The following is a 21,901-nucleotide window of genomic DNA, read 5'->3' on the forward strand; positions in this document are numbered from 1 at the left end:
AGTCTTTTAAGTACATAAATTATTCTGTCATACATGCAATTATATATATAAATTGAGTGTAATGAGGAACATAAGCAATCATCTGCCAGAAGGATGGCATGATTCAAGGAAGGCTTCAAAGAGAGGGTAATTGATTTGAGTTCGGTTCTTAAGATTATCTGCCAAAACAAAAGGGCAACAACACGTAGGAAGGCAGAAACGCATGGAACAACATGGTGTGTTTAGGAAGTTACAGGTGGCTCTGCAGGGCGGAAAGGAACACTGACTGGGTGGGTGTGAGGGAACTATGGGAGAGAAGGCTTTAGATCATACCGGACCCTTTGCTCCAAGTGGACCTTGTGCTTTGGAACTGTCATCAGATTTACATGTTAGATGACTCTAGCCTCAGTGGAGAGAGTAGACTGAAGGGGGCAAGAATGGAAGCAGGGAGAGTGAAAAGAAGTCTGGGTTTTGGCTGGGTCAGGAAGAAAGTGTGGCCTTAACGGGGCCAGCAGACACCCTTTCTCAGCAACGGCCTCTCCTGACTTGTACTTGGCCAGAGCGGCGCCTCTCCAGGATCTCCCTCCCTTCTCCCGGAGGGCCTCCCCAGGCGCGGGCGCGGGCGGGAGACAAGGCTAGGGGTGGCCCTGCTTGGGTGGTCTCCTGCCCCGCCCCCTGCGGCGCCGTTACCTAGCAGCGGATCGGGCCGCGCGGTTCCGGGTAATTTGCCGGCCCCTCAACCAATGGGAGGGCGTCGCCCCGGCCCGCTCCCTTTTTCTGGAGCTCCAGCCTCCTCTCGGGCACTGAGGAAGCCACCTCCAGCAGTGCTGTGCATCTCTGGCCAGCAGTTCTGCCGGCACGCGAGACTCACTCCTCCAGCCGCCGCGGTCCACGGGCCACTGAGTGGGTGAGCTTCGGCGCCGAGCCCCGGGCCTCGGGCCCGCACCGCCCTGCGCTCCCCACAGCCGCCGCCGCACACCCACCCCCGCCACAGCCTCGCCCTCGCCCGCGCCTTCGGGGCCCCACTGAATCCCCACGCTGGGCCCAGCGGTATAGGGGGGCCGGACTAGCCTATGGGAGCGCCCCGATCCCCGCCAGTATGGCTCAGCCATCGCCCCTTGGGGAGCTGCCCCCGAGCTACACACCCCCAACTCGAACCATAGGACCCCAGGTGAGTAGAGGGGAAGCTGGAAGAAGAAGAGTGGGGCCAGGTCTGTCACTCGGGCCTCTGAAAGGTGCGTCTTTAAGTGCCAAGTGTCATTGGGTATGTGAAGACAAGTGAGAGCACAGCCAGGCAAGTTTTGTGTGTGTGTGTGTCTGTGTCTCGTCTTCATCTGTCCAGTAAAAATAAGTGCATCTGTGAGGTCACCTCTGTGTCCACCTGACAACAGGTGTGGGTGTGTGGGTGTATGTGTATGTATCCTACTCTTAGAAAACAGGTCTATGCCTTCCTCAGGTGTGTGTTGGTGGGGGCTATTAAATCTTGCAAGTTTGGGCCTGTGTCTGTGTAGGTGCTCCCTGTCCTGCAGCCAGAACTCAAGAAGCTAGGGCTTGGCAGAGCGGGTGTGGGGTGAGAGGGGCGGGATTTCATGCATTGTTCCAGTGATGCCTGGCTGACCCTTCTCTTTCTATCCCAGATCCTAGCTGGGAGCCTGAAGGCTCCACTCTGGCTTCGTGCTTACTTCCAGGGCTTGCTCTTCTCTCTGGGCTGCGGGATCCAGAGACATTGTGGCAAAGTGCTCTTCTTGGGACTGTTGGCCTTTGGCGCCCTGGCACTAGGTCTTCGTGTAGCCATTATTGAAACAGACCTGGAACAGCTCTGGGTAGAAGGTGAGTTTGTGGACACTGGCCATAGCTGCTTGGGTATGGTGAACCCAAGACAAGAACAGGGCAAGAACCTGGCTACTGAGCCCTAGTAGGCCTGGCCCTGGTGCTGCAGGGGGACCTGCTGGCCAAAGCCTGTATACCTGGGCATGTGGGAGCACTGTTCCCTCCCACACCCGTAAGTGGACATCCGCATATGGTAGATCTTGTGAATAAGTGTACAGAATATTTGTGATTTGTTTTCTTTTCTTTTTTTTTGAGACAGGGTCTCACTCTGTTGTCCAGGCAAGAGTGCCGTGGCGTCAGCCTAGCTCACAGCAACCTCAAACTCCTGGGCTCAAGTGATCATCCTGTCTCAGCCTCCCGAGTAGCTTGGACTACAGGCATGCGCCACTATGCCCAGCTAATTTTTTCTATATATATATTTTTTTAGTTGTCCAGCTAATTTCTTTCTGTTTTTGTTTTTTTGTTTTTTTTTTAGTAGAGACAGGGTCTCGCTCTTGCTCAGGCTGGTCTCCAACTCCTGAGCTCAAACTATCCACCCGCCTCGGCCTCCCAGAGTTGCTAGGATTACAGGTGTGAGCCACCGCGCCCAGCCGAATATTTGTGATTATGTGTGTGTTTATTTAGCATTTATTGCCAACTTTCTATGTGTATTTTTGACATGAACAGCAGGGTTTTTACAAAGGTAACAAAAACAAGACCCATCTTTCAATAGCAAGGAAAGTAAACTGTGTTCTGGAATAGCTACAGCACAATACAAAGCAGGATATGTTGTATAAGAGAAGGCAGGGAGAGATCACTTTTGACCAAGAATCAGAAAAGTAAGGACTAGAAGGCTGGGGAAACCAACTACATCAGCTGGCCAACCAATCCCAGAGAGGGCTTGTGTACCCAGGCCCCCTGCAACCAGTTAATGGAAAAGCAGCACAGAATCCACACTTTTGAGGCAACAGCCAGAGTCAGATGGGACCAAATTCTTACTTCCTTAAGGAAGCATTAAATAGTAATGACTCCTTTTTTTTTTTTTTGAGACAGAGTCTCACTCTGTTGCCCAGGCTAGAGTGCCGTGGCGTCAGCCTACCTCAAAGCAACCTCAAATTCCTGGGCTCAAGCCATCCTCCTGCCTCAGCCTCCTGAGTAGCTGGGACTACAGGCATGCACCACCATCCCTGGCTAATTTTTTCTATATATTTTTAGTTGTCCAGCTAATTTCTATTTTTTTTTAGTAGAAACGGGGTCTCGCTCTTGCTCAGGCTGGTTCCGAACTCCTGAGCTCAAACAATCCTCCCCCCTCAGCCTCCCAGAGTGCTAGGATTACAGGCGTGAGCCACCACGCCCGGCCATGACTTCTTATTAATAATTTCAGCACAATGCTCTTCTTTCCTGAGGCCTAATTTCATATAGCAGCCCTTTGACAGAGTCAAACTCTACTCTGTTCTTCCCTGGGAAATTTGCATTTTGTGGGCTTTTTAGACTTCCCCAGCCCTGGCCCATACCCAAAGGCAGGGACCAGGTTGGAGTCTCACACCCTTGAGTTATTTCAAATACTGGCAAGGCCTAGGATCCAGAGCAGATGTTCTTGGACCCTGCCTGCCCGCTGGGCTCCCACATGCCATCCCCACCCTACCCCCAGCCCTCTGCAGACACTCGCATACATACACACTCTAGGGCAGCCCTGGGGTCCAGAGCAGATGTTTCTCTGTGCCTGCCTGCCTGCCTCCCCCCAGCCCCAGGACACACACGTGCATATACACGCACATGCCCCCACCCACACCACTGCTGCCTGGGTGGTCCCAAATGACTCTTGGATTTCCTGCCACAAAAGAGGCAGTCTCCCTCCCCTTCCTCTTTCTCCATTCCCCAGATCTTCCTCATCTAAACACTGTTTGAACCTCCATGCTTCTTCATCCTCTCTCCTACACTCCAACATAGGAGAGGCTAGACCCCACCAGTTTTGTGCTATTGTTTGGGGAAGGGTGTTATAAGAGGTGGTAGCCAATTCCTAGGTTTTTTTCCTTTATTTCAGAATATCACTCTGGCCCGTATTGGCTGGGGGTGAGATAAAAAGCAGTGATCTTGACCTGATCTTTTCTCTGTAGATCTGTAGTTGTCTTCTTTATAGTTGTGGCTTCTCCCACAATGCCCTAGACAGTGAGGAGCTGATTGAGGTGAGGACTGAAAGTATTCTCTGTTCTGTTCCCATTTTGCTAATACAGAAAGCAGAGGAAGAAACAGGACATTGGCTATCAGAGTTCTGGGCCAGAGTTCAGGGTTCTTCCCAACTTTGCCATGGTGAGACTTAGAACATGACTTGTCTTTCCTGGCCAACTTTAAAGCTGAAGGTCTCAGAGGCCCTTTAGATTGTTGTCTAAAGTAAAAATCACAACATATAGCCCAACTGGTACTTACAGGAACAGTGACAGAGACAGCTTGAAATTAGAGCTGTCCTTGGATGGCCACGTATCAATTGGTGGCACCACCATACACTCAAATACCTTGGGAGTCAGCCTCGGTTCCTCTCACTCACTTAATTGGTTACTAAACCAGTAAATTCTTCCTTCTTAACCTCTCTCACAATAGACCCATCATTTCCACCCTTGTCACTGTTCTAATGGAGGCCTTTTTCAATCTCTGGCAATACACTCCTGATTATATCATTTAGAATGCTTTTAGCCACATGAAAGGGAAAGAAAGGAAAGGAGGGAGAAAGAAAGGAAGGAAGAAGATTGATTTGTTATTCTCTGTAACAAGAAGTCTGGCAGTAGAGATGTTCCAGGATGGTTGATTTAGCACCCCAAGGACATCAGCAAGGACCCAGGTTCTTTCTCTTTCTCCTCTGCCGTCTTCAGCTTGTTGGACTTTTGTCCTCAGGCTTATTGTAAGGTAGCTGATGCAGTGGTAGAAAAAGGAAGTCATGCCTGTCTTGTATCCTTTTTTTAAAGTGAGGAAAAATTTATCAAAAGCCTCTCAGTGACTTCCCATTTGGTCTCTTTGGCAAGAACCACGTAGCATCTTATGCCGAAATCCTTCACTTGGCAAAGGCAATGGAATTACTGTGATTGACTTCTTATACTAATCAAGTGTCACCCTCTGATGCTGGGGAGGATCCCAGCTGTCCTTAATCACTAGGCCTTTCAGAAGATGGCCACCAAAATCAGGGTCTGTTAGAAAGTCAGTTAAAAGATCTGTCAGCCTCACCAGCAAAACTGCCTCCACACCGCCCCCCTGTGGTGTAATTCAATCTGGCCAAGTTAGTCGATCAGAGCCCTTCTCCCGATTTCTGCCACATTCTGTGAAGTCTCCAGAATCAAATATAAACTCAATAGCACACACTCCCTCCATAATCTTACTCAGTTGCTTCTCCAGCATTGCCACTGGCTCCTCCCCGGCTCACTCTTAGCAGTACTGCAATGCTGAGCCTTTAATAGTCCCCTGCACACATTTGGTCCAGAACCTTTCCTGACTGCTTCCCCTGGCCAGCTCTTACTCATCATTCACAACTCAGCTCCAGAATACTTCATTAGGTGATTTTTAAAAAGCCAGATCATCTCACTCCTCTGCTCAAAACCTACTATGGGCTGGGTACAGTGGCTCATGCCTGTAATCCCAACACTTTGGGAGGTTGAGGTGAGATGATCTCTTGAGGATAGGAGTTTGAGACCAGCCTGGGCAACATAGCGAGACCCCATCTCTACAAAAAATAATAAAAATTAGCCAGGCAGGGTGGCATGCCTCTGTAGTCGCAGCTACTTGGGAGGCTGAGATAGGAGGATCACTTGAACCAAGAAGTTCAGAAGCTGCAGTGGGCTCTCATTGTACCACTGCACTCCATCCTGGGTGACAGAGCGAGACCCTGTCTCTAAAAAAAAAAGAAAGACCTAACATAACTCCTATTTCACTCAGAGAAAGCCTAAGTCCCTACAATGGCTCATAGGCCCTTACCTGTGAAATTTCTGGATCAAAGATTATGAACATACATATTGCAATTTGCTTTCCCCAAATAGTATATCAAATTACACTCCCTGGGTGGATTAGAGTATACTCCTGTAAACCAGCAATGAGTGCTATTAATTTTAAAATGTTTGCCAATTTAATAGACGGCAACTTATTGCTGTTTTAATTTACATTTGTAGGATTCTCTATAAGGTGGACTCATTTTCTGTGTTGGTTAGACAGTTGTATTTTCCCTTTTGTAAAGACGTGAAAGTTTTTAACAAATCTGTCGATTTTGATGTTCTCCTTCCTGTTCTATTTCTTCCCTACTTATCTAATCTTTTTTCCTCCAGTTCTTTCTCATTTTTCTGTCACACCATTTCTCTCCCAGCAACTATTGAATAACAACTCCATACCTGTACCTACTATGTGCCAGGCAATTTCCTAAGTATAATACTTTGCCTGCATTGATTCTAATTCTACCAAGGTAGTTGTTGTCCCCATTTTACAGATGACGAAATTGAGACTCAGAGAATAAGTAATTTTCCCAAGGCACAGAGCCAAGGCTCAAAGTCAGGTCTGTACAGAGCCTTTGTGCCCTCCCCTGCACTCATCGTGTCTTCCTGCTTGCACAATACATCCCAGTTCATCTGTCCTCATATCATTGTTGTCAGCTGAGGTTTATCTTTTTCTCTTCCTCATTTTTTCCCCTGAGAATTCTTTATTCTCTTTAATGTTGTATTTTAAATTGTCAGTGTTTCTTTTTCTTGCTTTCTTATCAGCTATCTCTGGGTTCCTTCCTTCTCCCATGCCTCCTGCCCCTCAGCAAACCCACTTGCTGTGGGGAGCTTATCTCTGTCCTCCCCTCCTATCTCTCCACGTGGCAACCTCTGCCTCAACCTGGTGAAATAAACACTGCAGGACAGGCCTGGGAAAGGACTCAGGAGTAGGGAAGAGTCAGAGAAGGAAGAAAAAAAGGAGGTAGAAGTTGACAGGGGAGGCTGTTCCGGACTGTATTCATGAGGGGAGGGCCAGGAATGTGACTTGGCAGGGGGAGGTGTGAGCATAGAGGTACATATGTGTAGGGGGTTACCAAGGGTTTGGGGCTGTCATGGTGAGGAAATTGTGTAGGTTTAAAAAAGAGACTGGGAAACACGATGATCCTAGGTGGGGGTGGAGTCTTAGAGAAGCAGTACATGGGGGTCACAGGGGATAGTGGTGACCAACAGGAAGAGACCCCTAGACAGGTAGAACTGGGTCTGAGAACAGACCAAATTCACAAAGCCTCCGGGGTGGGTTTGGCTCTGGCCCTCACCCTCCTCCAAACCACAGCTAGGTCATATACCCTCACAATGTCCCTGCCTCCACCAGGGACATGAGCTGATTCCATATACATCTTGCCTGGGTGGGAACATCATGCGGAAAGGCCATCTGATCCTCCCCTTGCCTAGGCCAATGCAGGGCCCATTGTTACCAGGCACTGCCATCCTTGCCCTCTTCCCAGAGCAGTTTGCAGAATGGTGTGTGGATATAAATCACTGTCTGGAGCAACCTGAACTAAGAACCAGCCCCAGCCCTAGACCTGTTCTTTTAGGAAACTTTCCCAATGGCAGCCTCCCTGTTGGCCCCTGATGTCCTCCTTGTCCTCCCTACCAGAGCTGAGAGGGACTGAGTAAGGGCTCCCTCCAGGATGTCCCCGTAACCCCAGCCAAGGCCCAGCTCATGTTGATTTTCATTTTTAAGTTTTTGTCCCAGATCCAGACAACCCGGTCCATGCTTAAACCCCAGACCTGCAGTCCCCAACCTCCAGGCCACAGCCCTGTACCAGTCCGTGACCTGTTAGGAAACGGGCTGTGCATCACCGCCTGAGCCCCGCACCACCCTCCCCACACCACCCTACCCCACCCGCTCCATCCAGGCAAAAACTGTCTTCCATGAAACCGGTCTCTGGTGCCAAAAAGGTTGGGGACCACTGCCCTAGACCACAGAAGAAATCAGAGAGCCACACAACTGAGGCTTCTCCACTTCCCTGGCCAAGTTCCAGATTCTGAGAAGAGGGGCAGGAGCCTGGGGAGTCAGCCTGGGCCATGGCCTGGCTGTCAGGGGAGAGGCAGGGGCTCCTCTCGGCTGCACTTCTCCAGGCCTCAGGGTTAGGACCTCACCTCCCCCAGAGCTCTGACCAGCCAGGCGCTTTCAACACAGCTTTCTCTCCTTGCTCCGGCAGTGGGCAGCCGGGTGAGCCAGGAGCTACATTATACCAAGGAGAAGCTGGGGGAGGAGGCTGCATATACCTCTCAGATGTTGATACAGACTGCACGCCAGGAGGGGGAGAACATCCTCACGCCTGAGGCACTTGGCCTCCACCTCCAGGCAGCCCTCACTGCCAGTAAAGTGCAAGTATCACTCTATGGAAAGTGAGTCTGGCTGAGCCCCTAGGGGTAGGGGGTGAAGTGCAGGATGAAGTGTGCTGTGCCACTTCTGGAGTGGAAATTCCCCTCTTCTCCTGAACTCTGTACCCTTGGCCATTGCAGGTCCTGGGATTTGAACAAAATCTGCTACAAGTCAGGAGTTCCCCTTATTGAAAATGGAATGATTGAGCGAGTAAGTATCCCAAGCTGTTCCCTGAGGTGTAGTAGAGGTGGAACCTTTGCTGTGGTGTGGGAGGGTTCAGAGAGATTCTCGGGGGGTTAAAAGTAAGGGGAGGCTGGGTGTGGTGGCTCACGCCTATAATCCTAGCACTCTGGGAGGCTGAGGTGGGAGGATCGCTTGAGGTCAGGAGTTCGAGACCAGCCTGAACAAGAGCGAGACCCCCGTCTCTACAAAAAACAAACAAGAAAAGTACCCAGGCATGGTGGCACACACCCATAGTCCCAGCTACTCAGGAGGCTAAGGTAGGAGGATTGCTTGAGCTCAGGAGTTCAAGGCTGCAGTGAGCTATGATGATACCACTGCACTCCAGCCTGGACAACAGAGCAAGACCCTGTCTCAAAAAAAAAAAAAAACAAAAAAAAACCGGAAAAGAAAAGTCAGGGGAGATTGCAGAGGGCATCCTACAAAGGTCATGGGGAAGGAGCTCAAGGACAGGACTGATGTGGCCTGGGTTGTCCCTGGCAGATGATTGAGAAGCTGTTTCCATGTGTGATCCTCACCCCCCTCGACTGCTTCTGGGAGGGAGCCAAACTCCAAGGGGGCTCTGCCTACTTGCCGTGAGTATACCACAGCCACTCCCAGGCCCTGCTTCATCTCCCACCGGGGACTTCCCCAGCAGACGGGAGGGGTGGGAGCAAAGAGGACAATCAAAATCTAACTACCTCTAATTCTTAATTACCTTCAGGCCAGGGTCAGAGCGTGGGTTTCCCCAAGGTTCTCTCCACATACCCCTTCTCCTTAACTCTGAAGGAAAGGAAGATCTGTCTTATTTAGACAAAACAGAACACAAAGATCTGTAAGATCTGAGCAATGGAGAAAAAGGATTCCTAGAAAGAGACTGGGGGGAATTAGCTAGGTATCAGCTAAGCTGTTGCCCAAGCCAGAAAGAAAACCTCTTACAGGCGGGTGCCCGTATAGTTATGTATTAGAACCAAGTAGACAGCTTGGAAAGGGACTCAGTGGGGGCTTTCTGGCCCTTCCTGTGTATAAGTATGTCCATCCTGATATCCAGCTCAGCCCCTTGTATCCACCCACAGCTCACTGCAGCAACCTGGTGGGCTGATGCAGCCTGGCAACACTGAGAAGCTGAGCCTTGCACACCCTCCGTATGGAGGGACAAATAAACAGATAAGAGGAGGGTGGGGTACAGCATGGGTCCCAGAGCAGCAGTTTGGAGGGTGGGTATTGATCCCCGACCCTCACCAACCATGGGCTTTCCCCCTAGGGGCCGCCCCGATATCCAGTGGACCAACCTGGATCCGGAGCAGCTGCTAGAGGAGCTGGGCCCCTTTGCCTCCCTTGAGGGCTTCCGGGAGCTGCTAGACAAAGCCCAGGTGGGCCAGGCCTATGTGGGGCGGCCCTGTCTGCACCCTGACGACCTCCACTGCCCACCTAGTGCCCCCAACCATCACAGCATGCAGGTGGGTTCCAGCCAGGTCTGCCAGGGAAAGGCTGCTTTTCCTCCCTTTCCCTTGCTCATAAGTTTCTCTGTTCTGAGAGAGAGCTGATTGTGCTCTGTGCTCTGCTCCCATCTCCTGGACGTTGTTACCCTGCCCCACTATGCTAGACCCCCCGGAGTATTCCATTCCCATTCAGTCCTCCTAAGAAGCCCTCAGTGGGTATAGGTACCCCTTTTTCCTTTTCTAAGCCCAGACAAGGCTGGACTTTATCAAAACAGACTTGTATGAGGAAACTAAGAACAAAATAGCTAAGCACGAATATCATACCTAGTTTCCAAGAGTCTGTGTGGTCCTATGAATGTGGTTCTTTTTTCAAAACCCACCAGTTATGCCAGCCCCTCCCAGCAGCCTATTTCCAGGCCTCTGCTCCCTCTTGTGGCCTCTGATCTGCAGGACACTAGCTGTTCATTCTTAAAAAGTAGTCAGGAGGCTCAGGAGAATAGTTCTCAATACTTTAGGCCTACTGAGCTCTGTGGCAGGCTTGGTTCCTGGAGGTACAAGCCCTGGGATACCCAGTTATCCACAGCCAGGGCCTTGAGTATTAAATTCCTCCCCTGTCCCCTGCCCCCCAGGCTCCCAATGTGGCTCAGGAGCTGAGCGGGGGCTGCCACGGCTTCTCCCACAAATTTATGCACTGGCAGGAGGAATTGCTGCTGGGAGGCATGGCCAGAGACCCCCAAGGACAGCTGCTGAGGTAGGGCCTCCCCTGGGAGTTGGCAAGGGGACTGTGTGCATGGGAATCCACATTCTAATACCAAGCAGCTCTGGCAAAAGCCCCCTGCACATTCCTCCCTGGGCGTTTGGGCCATTTCTGATCCTAATTCTCCTCCACTCCCCACCAGGGCAGAGGCCCTGCAGAGCACCTTCCTACTGATGAGTCCTCGCCAGCTGTATGAGCATTTCCGGGGTGACTACCAGACACATGACATTGGCTGGAGTGAGGAGCAGGCCAGCACAGTGCTACAAGCCTGGCAGCGGCGCTTCGTGCAGGTCAGTGTGGACAAGGACAAGGAGGAGTGCCCTGAAGCCACCCCCTCCTCCCACGCCCTCAGATCCAGCCTGTCTCTCCAGCTGGCCCAGGAGGCCCTGCCTGAGAACTCATCCCAGCAGATCCATGCCTTCTCCTCTACCACCCTGGACGACATCCTGCATGCGTTCTCTGAAGTCAGTGCTGCCCGTGTGGTGGGAGGCTATCTGCTCATGGTGGGTCCTGCTCCTGGCACCTTGCCCCCTCCTCTACCCAGTGCCCACCCTGGGAGCCCCCATCTGAAACTGTCCTCTCTCCCTACAGCTGGCCTATGCTTGTGTGACAATGCTGCGGTGGGACTGTGCCCAGTCCCAGGGTGCTGTGGGCCTTGCTGGGGTGCTGCTGGTGGCCCTGGCAGTAGCCTCAGGTCTTGGGCTCTGTGCCCTGCTTGGTATCACCTTCAATGCTGCCACTACCCAGGTATAGCAGGACTGCAGAACAAACTTTTTTGGGTGCTATCACTAGGCTGCACAAGTCCTCCAACTGCTCACCCCTCTGCTCCTCCAGGTGCTCCCGTTCTTGGCGCTGGGAATCGGTGTGGATGACATATTCCTGCTGGCACACGCCTTCACAGAGGCTCCACCTGGCACCCCTCTCCAGGTGAGGCCTCATCCTCTAGCCTGGCCCCATCTGAGGAGGATCGCCTGAGGCCAGGAGTTTGAGACCAGTCTGGGCAACATAGCGAGACCCTCCCCCCACCAATCTCTACAAAAAACAAAAAATTAGCCAGTCATAATGGCACACGCCTATAGTCCCGCCCACTCAGGAGGATGAGGTAGGAGGATCACTTGAGCCCAGGAGTTCAAGGCTGTAGGGAGCTATGATCACACCACTGCACTCTAGCCTGAGCAGCAGAGTGAGACCCTGTCTCAAAAAGAAAATAAAAGACTAGAACTTTGGGAGGCTGAGGTGGGAGCAGTGCTTAAGGCCAGGAGTTCAAGACAAGGCTGAGCAACATAGTGAGACCCTGCTTCTGCAAAAAAATGGAAAAATTAGCTGGGCATGGTGGCATGCACCTATAGTCCCAGATACTTGGGAGGCTAAGGCAGGAGGATCGCTTAAGCCTAGGAGTTTGTGGTTGCAGTGAGCTATGATGATGCCACTGCACCCTAGCACGGGCAACAGAGTAAGGCTCTGTCTCAAAAAAAAAAAAAAAAGCCTCTTTGTTCAAGTGACCTTGGGTTACCAATTAACCTCTGTATCTCAGTTTACCCATCTGTAAACAGGGGTAATAATAGTGCTTGTGTCCTAAGGATTGTTGTAAGGATCAGTGAGATGATTCAGGTTGAATGCTGAGAACAGCGCATGACACATACGTGGTACTCAATAATGGTAGCTGCTGTGCTGTTATTGCCCACCTCTGCCATCCCAAGTTCCTGAACCTCCCCTTCACTGGACCTTCACATGGTCCCTGTCCCCTGTGACCTGAGGCCACATCCCTCCTCTGTCCTGGCAGGAGCGCACAGGCGAGTGTCTGCAGCGCACAGGCACCAGTGTCACACTCACATCCATCAACAACATGGTTGCCTTCTTCATGGCTGCCCTAGTTCCCATCCCTGCTCTTCGGGCCTTCTCGCTGCAGGTGAGGCCTCAGGAAGGAACAGGACGGGCCCAAGGTGGGGGTGGATCTGGGGGTGGACTTCATCCAGCCTTTGTGCCCTTCCTATCCATCCCCTAGGCGGCCATAGTGGTTGGCTGCAACTTTGCAGCCGTGATGCTTGTCTTCCCAGCCATCCTCAGCTTGGACCTGTGCCGGCGCCACTGCCAGCGCCTCGATGTGCTTTGCTGCTTCTCTAGGTACCATCCCTGCACCCCTACCCTCTTCTTCCATTGATACCCTCTGCTTATCCCCTTACCAGCATTTCAAGGCACAGACCTGTCATCTACTCTCTCTGCCTCTTCCAGCCCCTGCTCTGCTCGAGTGATTCAGATTCTGCCCCAGGAACTGGGAGATAGGACAGTACCAGTGGGCATTGCCCACCTAACCACCACAGTTCAAGCCTTTACCCACTGTGAAGCCAGCAGCCAGCATGTGGTTACCATCCTGCCTCCCCAAGCCCACTTGGTGCCCCCACCTTCTGACCCACTGGGCTCTGAGCTCTTCAGCCCTGGAGGGTCCACACGAGACCTTCTAGGCCAGGAGGAGGAGACAAGACAGAAGGCAGCCTGCAAGTCCCTACCCTGTGCCCGCTGGACACTTGCCCATTTCGCCCGCTATCAGTTTGCACCCTTGCTGCTCCAGTCACACGCCAAGGTAAGACTAGGTAGGGCAAGGCAGAGACTTAGTGTCTCTGGGCCCCAAGAAGGGCAGAGGGCTTAGCCCACCACCTCAGGGCTGGAGGGCAGCCCCAGGCCTCCAGCTTAGTAGCCATTTCCCACAGGCCATGGTGCTGGTGCTCTTTGGGGCTCTTCTGGGCCTGAGCCTCTACGGAGCCACATTGGTGCAGGATGGGCTGGCCCTGACAGATGTGGTGCCTCGGGGCACCAAGGAGCATGCCTTCCTGAGCGCCCAGCTCAGGTACTTCTCCCTGTACGAGGTGGCCCTGGTGACCCAGGGTGGCTTTGACTACGCCCACTCCCAACGCGCCCTCTTTGATCTGCACCAGCGCTTCAGTTCCCTCAAGGCTGTGCTGCCCCCACCTGCCACCCAGGCACCCCGCACCTGGCTGCACTATTACCGCAACTGGCTACAGGGTAAGAAGCAAGGAGACTGCAGAGAGGGGTGCTGCAGGGAGAAGCCCCCTGGGGCCACAGGCTAACTGTACCCTATCCTGTTTTCCCCCAGGACTCCAGGCTGCCTTTGACCAGGACTGGGCTTCCGGACGCATTACCCGCCACTCATACCGCAATGGCTCTGAGGACGGGGCCCTGGCCTACAAGCTGCTCATCCAGACCGGGGATGCCCAGGAGCCTCTGAATTTCAGCCAGGTTGGGAGAGGGCTAGAGGTCAGGGAGCAGAGCAGGGCGCCAGGCCTTATGGGCCCAGGCCTTCAGCCCTCTCTGCCTCCACAGCTGACCACAAGGAAGTTGGTGGACAAAGAGGGACTGATTCCACCAGAGCTCTTCTACGTGGGGCTAACTGTGTGGGTGAGCAGTGACCCCTTGGGTCTGGCAGCTTCACAGGCCAACTTCTACCCCCCACCTCCTGAATGGCTGCATGATAAATATGACACCACCGGGGAGAACCTTCACAGTGAGTCCTGGGGGGAGCTCAGCAAGAGCCTCGGCCCATACAGGCCCTGTCCCTGAGGCCCTGCCCACTGTTGCCTGTGCTCACTGTCCCTCTCCCTCTCCCTTCCCCTCCCCTCCACAGTCCCACCAGCTCAGCCCCTGGAGTTTGCCCAGTTCCCCTTCCTGCTGCGTGGCCTCCAGAAGACTGCAGACTTTGTAGAGGCCATTGAGGGGGCCCGGGCAGCATGTGCAGAGGCAGGCCAGGCTGGGGTGCATGCCTACCCCAGTGGCTCCCCCTTCCTCTTCTGGGAGCAGTATCTGGGCCTGCGGCACTGCTTCCTAGTGGCTGTCTGCATCCTGCTGGCGTGCACTTTCCTCGTCTGTGCCCTCCTGCTACTCAACCCCTGGACAGCTGGCCTCATAGTGAGTACTTCAGGGGTGGGGTCAGAGACACCCAGCGGCACCCCACCCTGCCTGCCTGTAATCACTCCTGCCAGGAGCCCTGCGTGAGCCCTGCCTTCCCCAGGTGCTGGTCCTGGCGATGGTGACCATGGAACTCTTTGGTATCATGGGTTTTCTGGGCATCAAGCTGAGCGCCATCCCCGTGGTGATCCTCGTAGCATCTGTAGGGATTGGTGTCGAGTTCACAGTCCACGTGGCTCTGGTAAGCACAGGCACCCAGGGGAGGGATAGGTCAGCTATTCGGTATTCAACAAATATTGCTCAAGCACCTACTGTGTTCTGGGTACTATTTAAGAATTGGGTATATAATAGCAATACAGTCTTTACTTCCAAGGAACTTATTATTTATTTTTTCTCATTTTTTAAAAGCGGGGAGAGTGAGAAGGGGGATTAAATTTATTTTTTTTTGAGACAGAGTCTCACTCCATCACCCTGGGTAGAGTGCAGTGACATCATCGTAGCTTACTGCAGCCTCAAACTCCTGGGCTTGAGCAATCCTCGAACCTCAGCCTCCGAGAGTACTGGGATCATAGGCGTGAGCCACTGCACCTGGCCCCAAGGAATTTATATTCTAAGGGGGTAAAAATAGTCAGTAAACAAGTAAAGAAATAAATAAGCACCCAAAGTTTAAGGACAGAATGGAAGGTAAAAAAATGGGAACCAATTTTTCGAATGGCTTTACTGTGGAGGGAATCAGAGAAAGGGGATGGTAGCTGGATGGCAATGTGGGCTTAACAGAGGGGTTCTTTAAGACGAAAATACTAGGACTGAGGAGGGCACAGGCCTTTCCCAAAGCTGCATGTTCTCTGGCAGAGGAAGTGAGGGGTAGCTGCAGACCTTCTGGAAGCACAAACACAAACCTGATCAGACCCCACAAACAGCTTCCTTTTCCCCACCCCAATAGTCCCATTATTATTCTAAGAACAATATATCCTCCTTTAAAACAAAAGCAAAAAAGCCAGCATGCAGAAAAGTACAAAGGAAGAGTTAGAAATCCTCTGAAATGCTACCCTGAGGAGTAACTCTTATCACCTTGGCATCCATTCTTCTAGACCAGGGGTTGGCAAACTTTCTGTAAAGGGCCAGATAGTAACTATTTCAGGCTTGGTGGGCCACCGAATCTCTGTTACAACTCTGCCATCACAGCACAGAAGCAGCCATGGACAATACATTAGTGAGTATGGCTGTGTTTTAGCAAAACTTTATTCACAAAACAGGTGACAGGCTATAGTTTGCCTGCCCTATTTTGTACACCTCTCTGTGTCTAACCTCACCAGACACACCTATACAGTGTTACCTAAATGGACTCATGCATGCTTCGCATGGATTTAGTTCCTGGCCTTCTGTGGGCCAAGGTATGGGTGAACCCTGGGGACAGATACAGTTGGGGACATGGATGAGGGGGCCATGATTGGCAGAGGAGCAGCTCCAGGACCACTCTGTTCCCCAGGGCTTCCTGACCACCCAGGGTAGCCGGAACTTGCGGGCAGCCCGTGCCCTCGAGCACACATTTGCCCCCGTGACTGATGGGGCCATTTCCACATTGCTGGGTCTGCTCATGCTTGCTGGTTCCAACTTTGACTTCATCGTCAGGTAAGCGGGGACTCGGGCAAGGAGGCAGGGCCTGTCTGTGCTGGCCTCAGGGCCTGCCCAGGCTGAATCCCCTGACCCCAACCCAGGTACTTCTTCGTGGTGCTGACAGTGCTCACACTCCTGGGCCTCCTCCATGGACTTGTGCTGCTGCCTGTGCTGCTGTCCATCCTGGGCCCCCCGCCAGAGGTGACCACACCCTCCCTCTGCCCCCAGCCCAGGGGACTGGGTAGGAACATGCAAGGCAAGGGACAGAGCCAGGGCCCTCCCCAACAGGTGCCACCCACTGAAGATGGTACCTCCTCCTTTCCCCAGACACCAGGCTCCTGCCCCTTGGCCTTCCTCACTTCTTCACGGGACCCACCTTAGCCTTTTAGGATCCAGAGCAAGGTGCAGGGTTTGTACCAGGCCTCGATACCCTGTCACTTGTCAGCTCCCGTATCCTGCTGGAGCCCAAGAAGGACCCCAGCTTCCCAACAATCATGGTGATCACCAGGGAGGTGCTGCAGGGGACTGTGGCCCCAGCAGTCCCTGGGCTCACTGGGACTGGTATCTCTTCTCAGGTGGTACAGATATACAAGGAGAGCCCTAAGGTCCTGAGCCCCCCCACTCCACAGGAAGGTGGGCTCAGGTGGGGGGTGTCCCCCACCCTGCCCCAGAGCTTTGCCAGAGTGACTACCTCCATGACTGTGGCCCTCCACCCACCCCCGCTGCCTGGTGCCTACATCCACCCAGCCTCTGATGAGCCCACTTGGTCCCCTTCTGCCACCCCAGCTGCCACCAGCTCTGGTAACCTCAGTTCTAGAGGACCATGCCCAGCCACTGTGTGAAAGAGTAGCTGAAGCGTGGAGATCCTACTTGGGCCACAAACAGTCACTGGGAGGCAATGGACGGGCTATTGAATGCAGGACGGACCCCTGGTGGGCCATGCTGCTGCTGCTGCTGCTGTCTGCGTCCCCTCCCCTGACTCAGCCATCACGGACCTCCCTGATATCCATACAGAACAGCCACCCCCTCAGCTGTGAGCAGCCTCCCCGGCCTGTGTGTTGGGTGGGGGTGAAAGCCAGCACTTCAGGCTGCAATGCAGCCCTGTCCCGCTCCTGCCCCACACTGCTGCCCAGCCGGCAGACCAAGCCTGAGGGATCCTCCAGCACCCTTTGCCAGTCCTGGCCCCCCTGCTTGGTGGCTCCTGGGTAGGCTCTCTGTATCCCTGCCCACCTCCCACCACATAAATTATTTATATGAAGATGTTTATTTTTGTAGTATATATAGATGTTAGCTATGCTAAAAGTTTTATTTTTAAAGAATGAAATATATTCTACGTGAACTCATCTCAAATGACTTTGGTGCTTTTCTTTCAGAGTTAGGAGTTTTCCAGTGAAGATTAGATATTGGAAAGGGCTTCTGTGGTATCAGGGCCTGCGGTCCTGGGACCTCCACCGACCCTCCTCTAGTTCTGGCTGGGAAAGACCCTAGACTGAATTTTTGTCATATACTTGGTAATACCATCTAGATTAAGTGCTTAGTATACAAAATGACGTAAATTCTTTTGGCGTCAAACCCTACTGGGTGGCTTTCAGAGCCATCATCATCCAGCCCTGCCCACCTCTCCAGGCTCATCTCCTGCCTTCCTGCTTCATCTGCACGGGGAGGGGCACGGCAGAGGGACACAGCCATGCAACAGGTAGAAGGTGAAGTGGAAGCAGATCAGGAAAGCAGCCAACTGAAGCAGAAATGGGGCAGCAGGGTCTAAGGAGATATTTTAGGAGGTTTGTGGACTGGGGTCAAGGAGCCAGGGACCAGAGCAACCTCTGAGGCAGAGGCCTCTGTAAGTCAGCAGTCAGACTGACACCTGGGAAGCATCTTTGGCGGCCAGCCAGTGGATGAAACGGGGCAACTAATGAGGGCACTGAATTTAAGCTGTTTGTTCTGTGAATGCTGAACAGCCCCATTGTACAAAGGCCTTGAAGAATGGCCACAGCCCTGGAATAGAGTGCAGAGCCTCACCCAGTGGGGTGGGGGAGGTCTTTTATTGCTCTTCCCCAACTCTCCCTGGACTCAGTCTCAGCTGATACACATACACACCCTGTGTTCCAACCACCCACTCACCAGGAATGGTCCCACCCCTGGAACACTGTCTTCTCACACCCCACCCCACCCCACCTGGACAAAGGCCAGAAAATCATGTTCTGACCAAAAGCTACAAAAAAAGAAAAAAAGGCCTTTGCAGTTGAATCAACACTAAGATGCCTAAAAAGACTAAAGACAAGCAGGTAGTTGGCTTAGAACCTGGTGTAGAGAGTGCATCCAGCAGGCCCAGGGGATGGAGGCTGGATTTGGGTCCAGTCGTGTTTGGGTCACTATGGAGGGGCTTCTGGGTGGGGCAGGGAGAGCTTACTAGGCCAGAACAGTGCAAAGGATGTCAGCCCACTGTGCCACTTACTAGCAAGTTAGCTAACCTCACTGAGCCTCGTCATCTTCATCTATGAAATGGGAAGATTAGAGCCTATCTTAGAGGGTACTATTTTTTTCTTTCAGGATTTTAGATGAAATCATTTATGCAAGAAATGACCTGGCATCTCATAGATGCTTTCTGTTTATTTTTGTAGTTTGTATGGTAGCTATGCCGAAAGTTTTTGCTCTGATTGCACGCTTAGGGAACAATCCTGAAACAAAGAAGGGTGTCCTCGTGTGGCAGCAGCTTAAGGGGTCAGTTGGAGGTGGACCACTCCAGAAGTGGGCAGTCTTGGGATACTGACCACATCCGGTCTCAGAGGTCAAGTCCCAGTACTGCCTGCAAGGCAGCCCACCCTATGTGGCACCTTGCACCTTGCACTACTCAGCCCTCTGACTTCATCACCCTTCCATGGTTGCCCCATCACTGATGAGATAAAACCCAAACCCTTTCCAGGCCCCACAAGATCTAGCCTCTGCCTACCACCCCCCACCACACCCCCGCAGAAGGTGTCCCCACCAGATTCACACCCTCACTCAGATACACCCACACTCCACTCTCTAGACAGGCTGGATTACTTTTGGTCTTCACCTCCATAATTTTACATAGGTCATTCCCTCTGCCTAGAACACCTACCCTCCTCCCCTTTGACCTAACCCCAAATCATCCTTCAAGATGAACTAAAAGCCATCTCCTCCAGGAGGGGATGGTGACATGCCTCGCAAGTGGTCCCACTTCCCCTAAGTGTGCTTGGCCTCTTCCCTTCTGTCTCCCTGGGGCTGGGGGCTCACTGCAGGTACAGAATGACAGGACTGAACACTTGGGACTAATACTTTCCAATACCAGCCCAAGCAAGGCACTCAGCACCCAGCACCGCCCACACCTCCCTGGGGCAAACGGACCTGCAGAGAAGAGTAAGGGAAGCCGCAGCCCTGCCTCACCCTGCTGCTGGTATTCCGGACCAGCCGGGAGCCACCCGTATTTGCATACCCATGGTGCACCACAAAAAGACAGCTTTACGTTGCTTGAGCTCCATCCCTGGGAAGTTCGAAGCAGAAAAGTATAGTTACACTCTGGTTTCTCTTCAGATTGTATAAATCTTTTGCCTTTTACTAAAGATTTCCGTGGAGAGGAAGTCTTGCATTTTAATGCACTTTTTAAAGCCTCATTTTTATTGATGGGGCTACTCATAATGTTAAAGTGTAGAAGTTACTGTGTCTCGTGGCATTACTGACGCTCGTCAGTTAGGCTTATGACCATTTTAGGTTTTGACTTCACAGTTGTTACCATGGTGTTTTTTTGGTGTGGACTTGATTTTACCTTATTTTTACTTGTTAGTTGCAGATTTGAGGGCTAAAGTTCAGGAAGAGAAGATAACATTTATTTGCCATTATTGCTTCTGACCTTTTTGGGTAGAAATGCACAGAAGGGACAAATCTATCACTCCTGAGTGGCTACCTAGTTCCATTCCTAACAACTAGTTGTTAGCAAAGGTCTGGGCAGGGTAGCACTCACCTGCAATCCTAGCACTTAGGGAGGCTGAGGCAGGAGGATCGCTTGAAGCCAGAAGTTTGAGACCAGCCTGAGCAAAAGGGTCTCTATTAAAAATAGAAAAAACTAGCTGGCCACAGTGGCATGCACCTGTAGTCCCAGCTACTCGGCAGGCTGAGGCAAGAGGATTGCTTGAGCCCAGGTGTTTGAGGTTGCAGTGAGCTATGATGATGCCACTGTACTCTAACCCTTTCTAAACTTTCTGTAAAGAGCCAGGTAGTAACTATTTCAGGCTTGGTGGGCCACCGAATCTCTGTTACAACTCTGCCATCACAGCACAGAAGCAGCCATGGACAATACATTAGTGAGTATGGCTGTGTTTTAGCAAAACTTTATTCACAAAACAGGTGACAGGCTATAGTTTGCCTGCTCTATTTTTTTTTTTTTTTTTTTGACAGTCTCACTGTGTTGCCCGGGCTAGAGTGCCGTGGCGTCAGCCTAGCTCACAGCAACCTCACACTCCTGGGCTCAAGCGATCCTCCTGCCTCAGCCTGCTGAGTAGCTGGGACTACAGGCATGCGCCACCATGCCCGGTTACTTTTTTCTATGTATTTTTAGTTGTCCGATTAATTTCTTTCTATTTTTAGTAGAGACGGGGTCTCGCTCTTGCTCAGGGTGGTTTCGAACTCCTGAGCTCAAACAATCCGCCCGCCTCGGTCTCCAAGAGAGCTAGGATTACAGGCGTGAGCCACCGTGCCCAGCCTGCCCGCCCTATTTTGTACACCTCTCTGTGTCTAACCTCACCAGACACACACACACACACAAAAGGTGTTAGCAGTTATTCTCCCCCCTTTTATTTCATTAATTAATTAATTAAGACAAGGTCTAACTCTGTTGCCTGACCTAGAGTGCAGTGGTGTCATCATAGTTCACTGCAACCTCAATCTCCTGGGTTCAAGCTATCCTTCCACCTCAGTCTCCCAAAGTGCTGGGATTACAGGCATTAGCCACTGCAACCAGCTGATTTTCCTCCCATTCTTGCTGAATTATTTAAATGGCCTCCTAACTTTTCTCCTTAGACCTTTCTAACCACTCTTGTCCTCTCTCCCTCCTTCCCCCTCCATCCCAATCCTCCACATAACAGCCAAAATATTTTTTTACAGTATATAGCCTTTTCAGTTTTGCTTCTTTCACTTAGTAATGTGCATTTAAGTTTCCTCCATGTCTTTTCATGAATTGATAGCTCATTTCTTTCTAATACTGAACAATATTTCATTATCTGGACGTACCAGTTTATTGATTCATTCACCTACTGAAGGACATCTTCGTTGCTTCCAAGTCTTAACAATTACAAATAAAGCTGCTATAAACATCCAAAAAAAAAGACATAAATCCAACCACACATACCATTCTCTCATACGCAAACCCCTCCAATGCCTTTCCCCAGGACACGTGGCTCCCTACAGATCTCGTCAAATGTTACTGGGAGACCCACTCTCACTACGCTGTGTGCAACAGTCCCATTCCCACCAAATCGCTATCTTTTTAGCCTGCCTTACTTTTCTTGATAGCACAAACTACTCCTTGAAATTATATCATACATTTATTTCTTTGTTTATTGTATGTTTCTTCTAGAATGTAAGCTCCTTGGGAAAGACTTGACTTGTTCTCTGATGTATTCCATGACCCTCAATCAATGTTTGGCACTAAGCACTCGATGAATACTTAAGGAACAAATGAATGTATTTATTTTCTAAACACATATACAGTGTTTAATCTGTCCAGCTACAGTTCTGCTTCTTGGTTTTTTTGTGTTTTTTTTTTGTTTGTTTGTTTTTTGGTAGAGACGGGGGTCTC

At 51.6% G+C, this 21,901-nt stretch overlaps 1 protein-coding gene across 2 annotated transcripts; it reads left to right on the top strand.

Moving 5' to 3' along the window:
- The first annotated feature begins 1,072 nt into the window (after positions 1–1,072).
- On the top strand, positions 1,073–19,042 carry PTCH2 (patched 2). 2 transcript variants are annotated; one of them, XM_012648930.1, is made up of 23 exons: positions 1,073–1,150; positions 1,617–1,809; positions 7,964–8,153; positions 8,271–8,340; positions 8,854–8,945; positions 9,614–9,809; positions 10,421–10,542; positions 10,691–10,838; positions 10,920–11,051; positions 11,140–11,295; positions 11,383–11,475; positions 12,332–12,457; positions 12,554–12,672; positions 12,781–13,129; positions 13,257–13,569; positions 13,661–13,803; positions 13,888–14,068; positions 14,189–14,469; positions 14,573–14,710; positions 15,959–16,101; positions 16,188–16,287; positions 16,662–16,729; positions 19,010–19,042. In XM_012648930.1, the coding sequence occupies exons 1-23, from the start codon at positions 1,079–1,081 to the stop codon at positions 19,023–19,025; spliced, it is 3,441 nt and encodes a 1,146-aa protein (XP_012504384.1). In that variant the 5' UTR covers positions 1,073–1,078; the 3' UTR covers positions 19,026–19,042. The 2 variants fall into 2 exon arrangements, with proteins under 2 accessions (XP_012504384.1, XP_012504383.1); XM_012648929.1 differs by lacking the exon at positions 19,010–19,042 and having other exon boundaries at positions 16,662–17,090.
- Positions 19,043–21,901: the final 2,859 nt, after the last annotated feature.

The sequence above is a fragment of the Propithecus coquereli genome, unplaced genomic scaffold (genome assembly GCF_000956105.1).
Source record: "Propithecus coquereli isolate 6110/MARCELLA unplaced genomic scaffold, Pcoq_1.0 Scaffold299, whole genome shotgun sequence".
Classification (NCBI taxonomy): Eukaryota; Metazoa; Chordata; class Mammalia; order Primates; family Indriidae; genus Propithecus; species Propithecus coquereli.